Source organism: Hippocampus guttulatus, chromosome 17 (genome assembly GCF_054856545.1).
Source record: "Hippocampus guttulatus isolate MCC_2025c chromosome 17, RoL_Hgut_1.0, whole genome shotgun sequence".
In the NCBI taxonomy this organism is placed as follows: Eukaryota; Metazoa; Chordata; class Actinopteri; order Syngnathiformes; family Syngnathidae; genus Hippocampus; species Hippocampus guttulatus.
The window spans coordinates 1,201,071-1,215,569 of NC_141277.1; the positions used below are offsets into that span (position 1 = coordinate 1,201,071).

The following is a 14,499-nucleotide window of genomic DNA, read 5'->3' on the forward strand; positions in this document are numbered from 1 at the left end:
AGCAAGCGATTTACTCATTTTCAGGTCCGTTTCGAGATTATTCCACAGATTAACACCTTTGATAGATACACTTCTTTGCTTGATGTTTGTTCTTGTTTTGAGTTTTGTGAATAAATTGGTACCTCTTAAATCATAGCTGCTTTCTCGCATTTCGAAAAACTTCTGAATGTTTTGGCAGAGCAGGTTATTGTGTGCTTTGTACATTAATTGGGCGGTTTTAAAGTCAACCAGGTCATTAAATGTCATCGTATTTAATTTGATAAATAGTGGATTTGTGGGTTCCGTATATTTTGATCTATTAATAATTCGAATTGCTTTTTTTTTGTAGGTTGAGAATAGGGAGTGTGTTTGTTTTGCAGGCATTTCCCCATATTTCCACACAGTAGGTCATATATGGTAATAATAATGAAGTGTATAATGTGTACAAAGATCTCTTATTTAGCACTTCCTTGGTTTTGTAGAGGATCCCTACGGTTTTGGCTATTTTTCTTTTTACGTTATCGATATGTGGCTTCCAACATAGTTTTGAGTCTATTACTAATCCGAGAAACTTGGTTTCATACGCTCTTTCTATCTCAATTGAGTTTACCATAATTTTAGCTTGGTGTTTGATTGGCCTTGTGCCAAAAACAATTAACTTCGATTTTTTTTCAGGTTAAGTGACAATTTATTTCTGTCGAACCAGTTTTTTAATTTGTTTAATTCGTTTTCTACGGTTGTCAGGAGCTGTTTCAGATTTATTCCAGAACAGTAGAAAGTTGTATCATCAGCAAATAGGACACATTTAAATTGTTTTGAGACCTTGCAGATATCATTTATATATAAGATGAATAGTTTTGGACCAAGCACTGACCCCTGAGGAACTTCGTGAATGATTTTCAGTTGATTCGTTTTTTTTATTGTTGAGTTGCACGTACTGATATCAGTTTTCTAAATAACTTTTTATCCATTTATAAGCTACACCTCTAATGCCATATCTTTCTAGTTTTTTCAATAATATACTGTGATCTATTGTGTCAAAAGCTTTTTTTAGATCTAGGAAAACCCCAACAGTAAATTCTTTGTTGTCTATATTAGTGGCTATTGCTTCCGCAAACTCCATAACTGCCATTGAGGTGGTCCGTTTTTCCCTGAAGCCATATTGATTCTCACTTAACAGCGCATGCTTTTGTATAAAGCTATCAAGTCTGCGAGAAAATAGTTTTTCTAATATTTTTGAAAATTGTGGTAGTAGTGATATTGGTCTATAATTTGTAAACCGATGTCTTTCTCCACTTTTATAGATTGGAATAACTTGAGCAATTTTCATTTTTGATGGAAAGATACCAGCTTTGAATGACAGGTTGCATATGTGCGTGAAAGGTCGCACTACATATTCTATAATAGCTTGATCCAATCAGAGTAGATGATAATCTGGTGAGAGAGGGCGAGTGAAATAGATCAAAACTTGCCAGTCTTTTTAATGTGTGTGTGCAAAATATCAATGCTGATCACGGTTGACGGGTACTTTCCATTTAACTGCTTTATTTTGGTTCCTTCCCTCTGCCAACTCAGCGTGCCAAATAAGAAGCAAAACCTGCAGCCAGAACGCAACTGCGGCCACGCGACTTTCGAGCAGCTGAAATGCATCCAGGAACACGCGCACTGCAACGGGGGCTGTCGCGGTAGTAAGCATCTAAATTAATGAAACGGTGTCTCAACTGTGCTCAATGAAAACGCAGGACACACGGGACTGAACATTGATTGAGGAAATCCCAACTGGTCTTGATCTTTCATTTTGTTTTGTTAGTTTGAAGCTACCGACAGTGGGTTGCACTTATTTACCAACCGTTAGGAAGTAAACAAACAGTGAAAGTAAATATGCTAGATGCAAATATGTAAGATAAGACTCCTTAACCTTGTCATGGACAGGCATTTATTTGTTGGTCTTATCGCGGGCCGCTGACAAATGGATGGTGGGCCGTAAAGTACCCCGGGGCCATAGTTTGGACACCAACTGTTCTACAGTGTTGTAGCCACGACCTTTGATATGTACGCACCTTAAAAGGCGTGCTTGGCCTTTTGGATAATGAGTTTATGAGCGCATACAGTTGACTCTGCGTGTCCCATCGCCGGGTCGGCTAATGTAGCGTACTTGTGTTTACTGTATTTTGTTACCGTTGTTCAATAAAGCGAATGAAAGAGCACTTGCAGCTTTTTCCACCCTCCGTTGATCCTAATCAACTGCTATGGATTACAATTCGTTCTAACTAGCAGCGCTAGGCTATATCCAATTAGCTAACAATGTTTCCCAGCCCATACATATGCAATGATTGAACTTATTTAACGGCTGTACTTTGAAATGGGACATTACACTTAAGCTACTTTCATTAAGCGTCAAATGAGCCCAAACTTTGGACGGTCTCTGCTATTTTACATGCTTTCGTCCCGGTTTGTGCTGATTGCAGTCGGCAGTAACATTACCGATGGAAAATTCATCACATCAAAAATCCTGCGGTCTAGTGAATAATCCATGCTAGAAGTACAATTTAAAAAAAAAAATCCACTGAACCTGCAAAAAGTGAACCACCGGTTAGTGAGGGATGACCGTGAATGACAACTCACTAACGAGCCAGTACAGGAGTAAAAATTAACAATAATCGCAAAAAGTGTTTGGAATCTACAAATGAAATAAATCACAAAACGACCTCGATTTTCTTGATGTTCCCTCTCCTCTCCTCTGTCGCTTTTAGTCACTTTTAAATGTTCAATTCTATTGGCCCTTTGTGTACCTGTGTGTGTGTGTGTGTGTGTGTGTGTGCGCGCGCATCAAGAGACGTCCTGACTTTCATGTCACACATTAGCATCAGCAATGACAACGGAATCGCCATTAACATGTGCACAAATAACACCCCCCCCCCCCCCCCCGGCTTCTCAAGTGTCCTTCAGGAGCGAATCTCCTCCTCTGTTTAATGCAGCGACTGTGAATTTGATCAACTTGATTTGCATAGCCAACAAAGTGTTCGCGACCACAGCGCGACCCATTCGCCGTAACGCCAAGTTTTATTTTTCCAATTGGCGTGGCTCTTGGAGGAGAGGGATGGGGGGGGGGACCACCCGTGAGGGATGGGGGGGGGGGGCACAACAATAATAGAAGTGCTTTGGTGAAATTAATAGTGTGTTGTAACCTGTTACACTGGCACTAAATGCGCTACTACTCGCTATATGCAACCCGCCTTTCAGACACGCCGTAAAGCCGTTGGTCAAACCCGAGAAGAAATTGGACACAAATGAATCGGCCGCGAAAATTCAAATTCAAATTCAATGTCCACAACAAAGGGAATGTGTGGATTCTTTGTTCAAGTTTCATTTCTTCCGCCAGTCAACGTCCAACCTTTCCAAACCGCAGGTGCAGATGGCCACGAGACCCTCCAGAGGATTTAAGGGCTTGGCACACTTACTGCGCCGAGTAACCTGCTGTCCTGCTGGGCTTTGTGAGGATCGAACCCCCCCCCCCCCCCCCCCCCGCTGCTCTCCTTGGAGTTCCACCAACCCTCAACAAACACCATACGACGATTGGCGTGCGGAGAAATGCGCTCTTGCACCGAAAAATACACAAAGTAGCCATAGCTGTAAAATATAGCGTGCCATAGTCTGCTGTACAACATGATTGTCAGATATCATGAAGGCAAATGTGGAACATATGTCAAGTGCAGATGGTTAGAGAATCTCCAAAGGGATCAAGGGTCAGACTGTGCAGTCTGATGAGAGTCTGCTATCCTGCCGGGTTTTTAAAATCGAGTACCCCCCCCCCCCCCCACCCCCATTTCCAATCCCCAAAGTACAATTCACTGCTTCATCCCATATTCCTGAAAATCCGTGAAAACACACACACACACACGCACACACAGAAGAACACGCGTCGACACTGGACGCATCTCACGCACGGAGTAACAAACTTATTCTGCACACACATGCTGGCCAGAAGCTTACGCGCACGTGTGCGCACGCTTATTCATATTAAAATTCCCTAATTAAATTATGATTTACACGAGATTAAAATGTTACGGAGGTTTAAGAGCATTTTTAGAAAGCTGCCATCCCGCCCCTATTGTAATACACAAGCGGACACACACACACGAGCTGGCAACTAATCCCACCATCCGCACACCCTCATGCGCGCACGGGCAAACAAAGTGAAGTCAGCAGTTAATCCTTGGCACGCGCGCGCGTGCACGCACACACACTCAATAGGTAGCGGTGTTAAGGAAGGTGTGGCAGCGTGTATAAAAAAAAACGGAACAGATGTTTCTGGTGCAGTTACCTCCCACATTTGCATACCGTGTGTGTGTGTGTGTGTGTTCCTGTAATCTTGGAAAAGACGCGTTGAAAATGAGAGTTTCCTCTTTTGTGTTCCAATAGTGAATAAAGCTCCTTAGCCTGAGTCGGGATTGAAAGCCTTCTGAAATTTTTGTTTCTGTCAAACAATTTTGGCTGCATGTGGCTGGATGTAAATATACAGACGACGTAAAATAGAAACGGACAATATTTTAGAGCGATGACACAACGCAATTAGCCCTCCCGTCATCAAAACTTGATTCGCTGCAAAGACACGGCCAGGCTAGCATTGATTGTAGTTCGGAGTCTTTTTGGGGGGGTAGACGGCGCGTGTCGCGTGTTAGCGGTTTGGCATTTGTGAATTGACACGGCTCATTACTGGAGCGCACGGTGTCATTTGAAGGGGAGGTTTGGAAGCATTTCAAATTCGGAGATCATAGGGGTAGGGGGGGGGCGGGGGAGAAACTAAGTAGTCTTCTTCCCTCTACCAAATGACTTTTGTGAAAATAAAGCTTGTGTTTTAGTCCCTCGAATAATCAGCGCAGTGGTCCTCTTTTGTGGCAAGAAGCCCATCTGCTAAGCTGGCGCTGACCTCCTACTCGGCTTTTTCTTCCGTCCCACAACATCTGCCACGACCCCCTGACTGCGTGTGACTAACAGCACTGTATGAAGTCAGCGTGTGCGCGCGCGTGTATGCCAGATGGGATCATGGGTGTTGATTGTCATGGAGATGAGGGCGAGCATTTTTAACGCACACACGCATGCACGCGCAAACACACACGCACACAAACTGCGGCTTGAGTCATTTATCCTTCAGATTTGATCTCGACACTTCGCAAGGCTCCTTATACAGAAGATAAACATTTCGTTCGGCGGAATTCAGACGTTTCCTTCCCTCGTCTCCGTTGAGGTGTTCCACATGCAGATGAGTTGGAAACGTGTGCAATGACAACGGCTCGCCCACACGACTGTTGTTCGGACACCAAAATCTTGTCGCCCAGAAAGCCGTGTTGCGAGGATACTTCGACTCGAGTTTTGAGTTTTGCGCAGACGAGTGTACCACCTGAGCTACGCCGCCCGAACCACTTCTGCGGCTCGTCCCGTCTGCGAATCCCAATTTGGGGGTGAAAAGCACATTCTCAGTCAAGGCCACCTGAAAGTTCCCTCCGAGTCGCCAATCGCAGCTCCAATTAAAACCAAAGCAACAACAACAACGCGGCTTCCATGGCCGATATGAGGAGGAAGGCGGTTGCTGTTGGCGACTGCCGAGAAACAACCTTTAAAACTCGATTCGGATCAAAGGAAAGAGACTAACGGCCTCAAGTCTCACAGACATCCCCAAGAGCTCGCAGTAGTCATTAAACCCCCAAAAATTCCAGCCTTGCTCGGAAGAAGAGCAAGAAGCGCGCTGGGGTTTTGTGCAAGTCCGAGGTTGGCTGCCAAGTTGTTTAAAATGTTTGGTAGCCAACATCATATGTCTGTGATGTTCACTAATCCTCAGCATCTGCGGTTCAGGTCCGAGAGGGGCACTCTTCTGCCCGCGCCGCGCCCCGACAAACAGATAACGCCTTCAATGACCACGCCCGTCCGTTCATCACTGATTTTCGGCACGATTCATGAATTCAAGTTGCGGGATTTGAAAGTGGCCACGGCATTCCTTGCATTTCTATGAATGAAAAAGTTTGGGACCCCCCCCCCCCCCGAACCCCCGCCGCCGATCTACATTCTCGCATCCCGTCTGTACAAAAAGAAGACAACTCCCAAACGACTCGCATGGCGATCCGAGTGGCGCCGCCGTCAGCGGAAATAATCAGCGCGGCGATTTCAGCGCCGCGTCATCCTGCAACCGCGGCGTCCCCTCCCGTCGCCGATGCCGTTTGATGTCGGCGCTCCGGGCGGCAAATTAACATCATGACCGGACGCTCCATGCAGGAAACATGGCGATGCGGCTGCCGGCATCCCTCCGCTGCGCCCGCGTGATTGCAGCCGCTTAAGCCGTTGTGACATTTCTCTGAAGTTTGCTTTCCGTGAAACAAATGGAGACATGAAAGTTTTCCGGGTCGCTGACCATGTTCCTCTTTTAAACACGGTGACCGGTTCTCCGAGGGGTCGCGCTCCAAGTGACGTGCGCCGGATCGTGATGAGGAGTGACGGGATCGTGCTGATTGACGCGGTGATGTCACGACAGAGATGAGATGTGCAATGAAATTCGCCCGCCATTCCATTTTAATTAGAGATCAGATCGATTTGAAAAGATCTCTCGGAAGAGAAACGCCAAGGCAAAATCTGACTTTACTGTATTGACTCGACGCTGTCGGATGGGCAACAAGTCCCACATGGCAGTTTTTTTTTTTTTTAATGGAGCTGGGGAGTTGCTGGTGTTTACAGCTTCCAAAATTGCCTTTAAAGCGGCAATAAAACGGCCCCGTGAGCCATTTGCGAGCACTTCGTACAAACGTGCTTCGTTGTTGTTCTTGTTCAAGAAGTTGGCAACAACACTTTTTTTTTCTTCCGTGAGGTCGCTAGTTGGTCGGATTTCTATTCGTGCGGTGATTAGCAGTAATTCTGTGTTATTTTACCATGCACCTAATTTACTTTAAGAGGATAATACTGTTTTGTTTTTTTAACTCATTCAGTACCAGTCAATTCTGGACCAAGTCTGAAAAGACGTTTAAAAACGTCTTTGGGAGTGAATGAGTTAATGACAGGCACCGCGGTTAGCACGACGGCCTCGCAATGCGGGAGATGTCGGGTTCGCTTGCGGCTTCGGCGACGACATGTGTTCGCCATTAAGAATGGCCGAAAAGGAAGTCAACCCAATGGGGGCCTCCCAATGAGCAGTGGGGGGAGGGGGGGGGGGAACAACACACGCATGTGTATTGAGATTAATCACTGCTCTCAAGTTCAAATCTTTTTTTTGTTTGTGGGGGTACGTTCGATCACCCAAAAGTAAATCATCCGAACACGGGTCGCATCGCGGGGAAGGTTTTCATCCGACAAGAGATAAGCGTGTAAGATGATGTGTGCGTGAAACACCAAGAAAGAGGAGCCTGTGTGTGCTGCATGCGGGACGCATCGCTAATCTTTATAAGTGGCTATAAATCCAAACTGCTGTGCTGGGCGCTCACGGTGGGTGGGGGGTCTTGGGTGGGGGTGGACGGTGAAACCCTGCTCTCTAGCATGACGCCACCGCTTGCAAAATGAATATTTATGAGGCAAAAGCGCTTGCGGTTGTTGAGATTCATTTCATCGGGTAGCAGCGCGGCACAAGAAGTAAAAAGGTCTCAAGGGGCTTGACGCTTTTCTGGATTTCAGCCAACCTACGCTGGCCTAGGTGTCATTCCGCGACCTCGGAGATGGATCGCGCTGTCATCAGCTCACTTTTGTTTGAGTGATCAAGCCCGGATGGCCTCCGCTTGCAAGTAGCTGCGACGGAAGAGATCTGCGATGAATTCAAGCGATGCGGCGTACGCCGCTTTCTTGGCATACAGTTGACCCGCGTGACCATTTTTTTTTTTCGACTTTTCCTTGGACTTGAGAGCACGGGCTTGAGATACAAGTGCTGTACGGTTGCACTGAACTCGACCCGACATACTTTGCCGGAAACAGTAGGGGGCATGAAGTGAGCAATTGGTTTGTTGACACTCATGAAACAGCAAATGGAAAATGTCCTCGTTTGTGTTCTCGTAAAGCAAAAATGTCAGCCAAGCACGAGATTTGTACTTCATACTCACTCTCTCCGCGGAAACCCAAAATACATGTTTTCTTTGTTTCGGCGCAGAAAACAAAAATCACTTCAGCCAGGGGGAATAATTCATATAAAAGCCTGTCGAGCTACTAATGAGAAGGAATTAAAGGTGCTGTGCCGCTTCTCCGGCAGGCGATGCAGGTTTTCCGCCATGAATAATGGATGAGTGTCAGAGCCAAGTCGCTGATGTTAAATATAGACGGCTGAGAGCACAAAGCGCAAATGAAACGTTAATGCTTCGCAAAATTCGTTTTTGATGTAAATTACTCACAAGTGGGTTCCCCCCCCCCCCCATTCATTGAGCCATAAGAATAATAAAGAGACTAGATGAAGTTCATTTGAAGATATACAGTCCATACACACACACATACATCGGGAGTGTGTCGTTTTCGGGGTGTTGTTTTGCACAACGCACAGCGTGTCGGCACGACAACCGTCAATCAGGCGGCATTTACAGATTTTGCAACTGGGCGCAAACGCAAGGCGACCCCAATTATTGGGCGCCCCCGTCCATTTGGGCGAAAATTGAAGTGCGCCTTACGCTCGTGAAAATACGCTCGATGTAAAAGCAAAAGCCACCAAAGATGAGAGGACCAAACACTCCTTCTACACACTTCTACCTGCTCGCCGTCTGTGGAGGGGAGAGTCAAAATGTAGGGAAGTAACTTCAGACAGAGATCTTTCCATTTCCTGTCGATCCGTTGGGCGGGATGCCCCCTTCTTGATGACAGACTAACGCTTCGACATTATCAGCGGTGATCGTTTAAGTTGCACAAAAGTTGAAAACGCTTCTCAGATGAGTTGAACGCCGCAAAAGTTGGACTATTTTAAAATCGACTACATTGCTCCCCAAAGTTGAAACAATTGTCATCGGCCTGTCACCCCGCCAGCGCACCTTCGTACCTGAATGGCATCACCCCGCGAGTTGATCTCTGCCGCATCGTTTGTCAGGAGACCTCATTTCAGCCAGAATCAAAGGATTTAACTCGGTGTCTGAGTTTTGTGTCTCTCTTTGGCTTTTCTGCGACGTTTTTATCTTCTTTTTTTTTTTTTTTGTTCTGAAAACTTGGCAAGGAGAAGAGAAAAGGAGTGCGGGAACAGAAGACGTGTTCCAATTTCCGTTGACTTGATAGCACTCCGTCTCAGGCGGAATTGGGAAGGGAACAGCTTTTGGCTGGCAGAAAATGGAACGTGTGGTGAGGAGCACGCATTGGCCCTGATGTTTCAGGGAGTAAATAAACGAACACGGATTCATAATAACTTATGAAATGCAATTCGTGGTAAAAGGCTCCTTCAATAACTGGCCATACGATGAGTAAAACGTTCACGATTGCCTCAAACCGATTCATACAAATACAAGGAAAGTCCTTTTGGTAGATTGTCTCTTTGTTGTAGCAATAATTCTTATTTGTTTCCCCTCATTTTAAAATGTTTGTAAGCATTTGTGGGATGAACAGCAGAGCTGACTACGTGGGTTGTCCATAAATATATAGATTTATATAAATAATATACAGGTTGATAATCAAAGAACCACATTCACTGTAAATGAAACAGATTTTTTTTTTTTAAAAAGGACAAAACAACCCGTTTAGCAATGTCAAACAGAGCATATAATTTGTCTCACTTTGCTTTTTTTTTTTTTTTTGTTCTCTTGCATTTAGTTGATCACTGACTAATGACGAAGCTGTGCAGCGCTCATAATCGCACTCAAATTAAAATCGTAAGGTGGTAAATGACTTTGTGTCCACCAGCAGAGTGAAGGACTGAATTAAACTCAGCTGAGCATCAGCTACCATGTCATTTCGGCTTTAGCGTACGATTCATCTCTCTCTCTCCCTCTCGTCTGGTGCCGATTACATCGCCGCTCTTTTTCATTTGGCCCAGCAATCAACCTCCCGGCCCTCGGTGGCCCCGCACGTCATTCGTTACAGCGGCCCGCTCGGCGGCAGCTCACGCGGTGTGCGGAAAGACTCCAAAGTCTCTCCGCCTCTCTCAGCGCATGGACGGATAGCTGGGCGGGGGCGAGGCATCGGCATCTCTTAAGTTTGCGAAGGCCGCCGTGTACCCGACGGCTCATCGTTGACATGAAGACGGCGCGGGACGTTTCGCTTGAAGATCAGTCCTGATCCGATTGCACTTTGGCTGCGTCACAGTTTGATGATGTTTTCGCGGCGGCGTTCGTAGTTTTTTGACTCCGGCGATCACCCTTAATGAAGCATTATTGTATGCTAAGGAAGAGTTATTAGACCGCTCCCGTGTTCAGAAATGGAAAAAGCAATCATGTTCAAAGTCTGGGGGCGGGGGCGGGGGGGGGGGGGTGAACGGCGAAATGTTTTATGACGGCGTGCCAGTCGAGGCCTGAAGAAAAAAGGGAAAATGGTCATTTTGGGGGCTTCTGGTCAAACCGTTGGGACGGGAGGGACTTTGCACAAATAAACGTCATCTACGCGAGTGCAACAGTGTGGCCTGTTTATTTATTTATTTGTTGTCTATCGGGTATGTTTTTATTCATTCATGAACTTAATGATCTGCTGTCGATCACTGTCGAAGTTACCTGGCAACAAGGGGAATACCGGCATGTATTTTTGTTTTTTTCCATTTCAAGCACCGTGCAAGACCCAACTGCGGGTCCAGGGGAGGCCCGAGTGCGCAAGCGTCTGTACATAAGGGTTCACATCGTGAAGCTGATGGTACATACAGGCTCTTTGCTCCGCCGAGTACGCAGTGCCCTCGTCAAGTTTAACGATGAATTGGGAAGGCTCAGCCTCACTGGGAGAAGGAGGGACGATGATTGGAGATGATCAGATTGTTCGGTTTCTGCTCGAAGCGCCGCTACGGTAGCAAACTGAAAGCAAACTGGTCTGCGCAGAGCTGCCAACCAAGAAAAAGTCACATCCCGAACAAGCATCGGTCCTAAAATCGGACTCGGCACAACATCCTCCGTATTGGAGTGATGATCAAATGTTTGGATGAAATCAGCAGCTCAAACGAGCTAAATCCCCTCCAAAAAGTCGACGGAGCCACTCAAATTTCAATAAGTAAGCAACAAGTAGGAGCCAGAACAACAACAACAACAAAATGAAGCCCACTTTGGGGACAGACGTACCCAGGACAACTGTATTGCTGAATAAAGGCTGCAATCAAGTGTGAAACGGACCGAGATGCGATTTGTTGACGCCTCTGATGGGGGTCCGTTTCTGAGAGTGAGGAATGAAAAGCAGATGAACTCATACGTGAAGGCATACGCCCGCTTGGTTCACAACGGATCCGAAAACTGAAACCTGGACAGGTCCCCGAATGCCGGAAGGCGCGCCCATTGCGCCGTATCGAGCGACTGGAGGATGGGCGACGCTCCCGGTTCACCCCGCCGATCTCGGTCCGTATCGCCAGGCGGCATTTGAGTATTTTGAAAGTAGAAAGGTGCCAAGTGAACGCCGGCCGGTTTGCCATGATCATTCCTTCCCCTCGGTTTCAGATGACCGAATGCGCTCGGATAATTTGCAGAGCGGATGCATTGAGAGGATAGCAACATAAACAAAGCGTTGTGACGCCATGACGTATGCTGCAGCCTGTAAATCGTGGCCCAGACTGCATTTCAACATGTCTCTGGTGCACGGCGGCATGTGTAAGGACATATCGTGAATGAGGGAGAACCGGCGTCTACCGATGTCCAGCTCATACGCATCAGTGCAGTCAGACTAGAATATGCAGCAGAGGATTTCACAGTCGAGCCGCAGAAGGATCATCACCGCCAGGTACGCACGCACGCACGCAGAGAAGTGCAGCGATAAGCTCTGTGCGCGTGTGTGTGTACCCTCCGACCACCAATTAACTTATTTAAAGTGCTTGCGCATAATTAATTGACAGCAGAAGACTCTCAACGTGACACTCTCATCCATTTGTCGACTACCCGATATGATTAAGAACAAGCGTGGAATGATTGACGAGTTTAGTCTGCAGAATCAACAAGAATGTAGATAAGATGACAAATCCATTTACATGTTAATGTCATTCTTTAAAACTATAAATCCCGTGATGTGTTATGCTGGCGAAAAGGCAGAGACGGTGTACTCGGGGTATTCATATTCAGCCCCAGAAAACAGATGGCACGACATTGACAACAGCAACTTGGACCGAGTAGACAAGAAGGGCCTCGGGTTGGATTCCCCTCACCAGCTTGATGGCATCGGTGGTGAGAAAAGGAGAAACTTTTGCTTCTAACGACAGATTTGTTTTTCTTTTTAGTTTAAAATGGCTTTCATTAACGACTATCCCACATCACAGAGCGCCCAAAGGTAGAATCTAGCACAGGTAGCTCGGATTTTAGTGCCATTCGTGATAAAAACTCAGAACTTGCATCATTCTCATTCAAATCCAAACCCGAGCCCCATCTTTCTCCAAAACACAACTCTGCTGCAACTTCAATTGAAAATCCCAAAGAGGAGAACTATCGGCAACAGCGAGTGAGCAAAAAGAGCTCCAAAGAGCTCTGGCAAATCCTGAGCATCGTGTGTTGCAGCAGGCCCATCGTGTTGATAACTGTTGATTTTCAATCTGTGAACAACAAAACTCGGCACTCGAAGCCCGTTTGGGGCGGGGGTGTCATGGCAGCTGAGGGGTGAATCGCAGGGAAAAATGCGTGATGTGCAAAGACCTGCTGAAAACAGACGTTTCGTTCACACATTTGGCATGGACAATTTTAAAGAATCATCAAGAGCTTCCCCCAAAACAATTCTGGCGAAAACTGTGAGTAGGCTAAGTGAGCCAAAACATGAATCCTGAATAAAACTCTGGTCACATGCACTTGAATGTGGTTAGAACCCAATGAAGGGGCTAAAAATAGTCTCAAATTGGATGACGCTGCACCTTCTGCAGAATCCAATCAAAGCCTGGCTCATGGTCTGGATCAGTAAAGGTCCACTCGAATGTGAAACACATCATTCTGAATCTGGCCCGCTCTAAAAGAGTGAACCCAAAAAGTGGGTGCCGGGTCCACTCATCATTGGAACATTGCCAGCGCCGAGATTCGTTTGCTTTGGAGCATTCACTGTCTCGCGCATATCCTTTATTTCTTCCGCACCCACCCCCCCCCACCAGCGCCAGCACCACTCACCGTGTGCAGAGTTGTGAGCGGCTAATAGACAGCAGAGCAACAGCAGGTTGAGTCCCCTCGTCTTCCTCAGCATCTCGCAAACATCTCCGTAACATCCAAACAAAACCAGTTCCATGGTGTCCTGAGCCAGTCCGTCTGAGCCCCGGTGAACAGCAGGGACACCCGAAGCTCAAATTTCGCAATCTCGAAAATCCTCCACGGGATCTAATTGCCACTCGAACATAGAAACGTGCCAAAGGGAAGCACGGGACGTTGAGTTGGGCGGGTGGGGGTGGGGGTGGGGGGCAGAGCAAGAGAGAGGACGAAAAGAACCCCTCGTCTCCTCCGAAACGAACCCACAACCGGTCGGGCTGGGCTCCCCGAAAACAAAATAGCAATCCCGAGCAGATGTGCAGCTCGCGAATTTCCTCTCGATGGAAAGAAAGGCGATAAGTTCCGGCAAACTATGACGGCCGAGTCTCCATGGCTCCTTCCGGCGCGAGGCGGCGGGCTCCCACTTCAGTCGCGGTGGAAAAAAGGGGTTCAAATCCACGGTGCCTACCCGGAGGTCTGCTCCGTCTGCCGGGTAGGACGGATGGAGAACGCGTCAAGTGGAGGGAGGGTGTCCGACACCCGCTCTCTCTCTCGCACGCTCTCTCTCTCTGATTGCCAAAGAGGAGGGCGTTGGGGGTGGGGGGCGGAGGCGGGGTGTAGAGAGACCTAGAACCGACACGCAGCCATTGATCCACCGTGGGTGGAGGTAAAGCCTGGAGTTGAAGCAGAGAGGCAACCCGGCGGGAGCGAAGCAGCTGGAAGCCCAAGCCGAGAAGGCGCAAGAGCGGGGAAAAGATTAGCTGAACTCGCCTGCCCTCTCTGGTCACAGCGGGAATTAAAAGCACTTTTCAGCCAGCCGCATGGGACCGCAGTCACGTGACGAAAAATCCCCAAATGGGAAGATTTGCAATGCGATTTTGTTCCCACGTTGACAGTACAACATAAAAAGGGCGCATATGACAAAAAAAAAAGACATTTCCCAAACACCCCCAAATCGTAAATATTTTTAAAATGTCTTCTTTTTTTTTGTCGACTGTGGTTCTTACGTGTCAAATTTAACACCGCAACAAAGCACATAAAACAAGACTTTCACATGTCCTCACAAAACAGGTGCCTTGACATTTGGCACGAACAGTTTGAAATGCGCGAGAACGCCCCAGGTAGCAAATCCATCAACCCGCACAAAGGGATGCACGACGCCACAAACACCTTGGCGAATCGTCGCTCCTGTCACGCATAGTTTGGCCTTTCACTGGCAGGATAACCACTAGCGTCGACGTGTGTGCGT

At 47.2% G+C, this 14,499-nt stretch overlaps 1 protein-coding gene across 3 annotated transcripts in view; it reads right to left on the reverse strand.

Annotated features, from left to right (window-relative positions):
* dcc (DCC netrin 1 receptor) overlaps positions 1-13,838 on the reverse strand; it is a 93,094-nt gene extending 79,256 nt beyond the window's left edge. For all 3 annotated transcript variants that reach the window (XM_086134968.1, XM_086134967.1, XM_086134966.1), the window contains exon 1: positions 13,179-13,838. In XM_086134968.1, coding sequence (XP_085991094.1) covers positions 13,179-13,293 — 115 coding nt within the window. In that variant the 5' untranslated portion in view covers positions 13,294-13,838. The remainder of the gene's footprint in view (positions 1-13,178) is intronic.
* Positions 13,839-14,499: the final 661 nt, after the last annotated feature.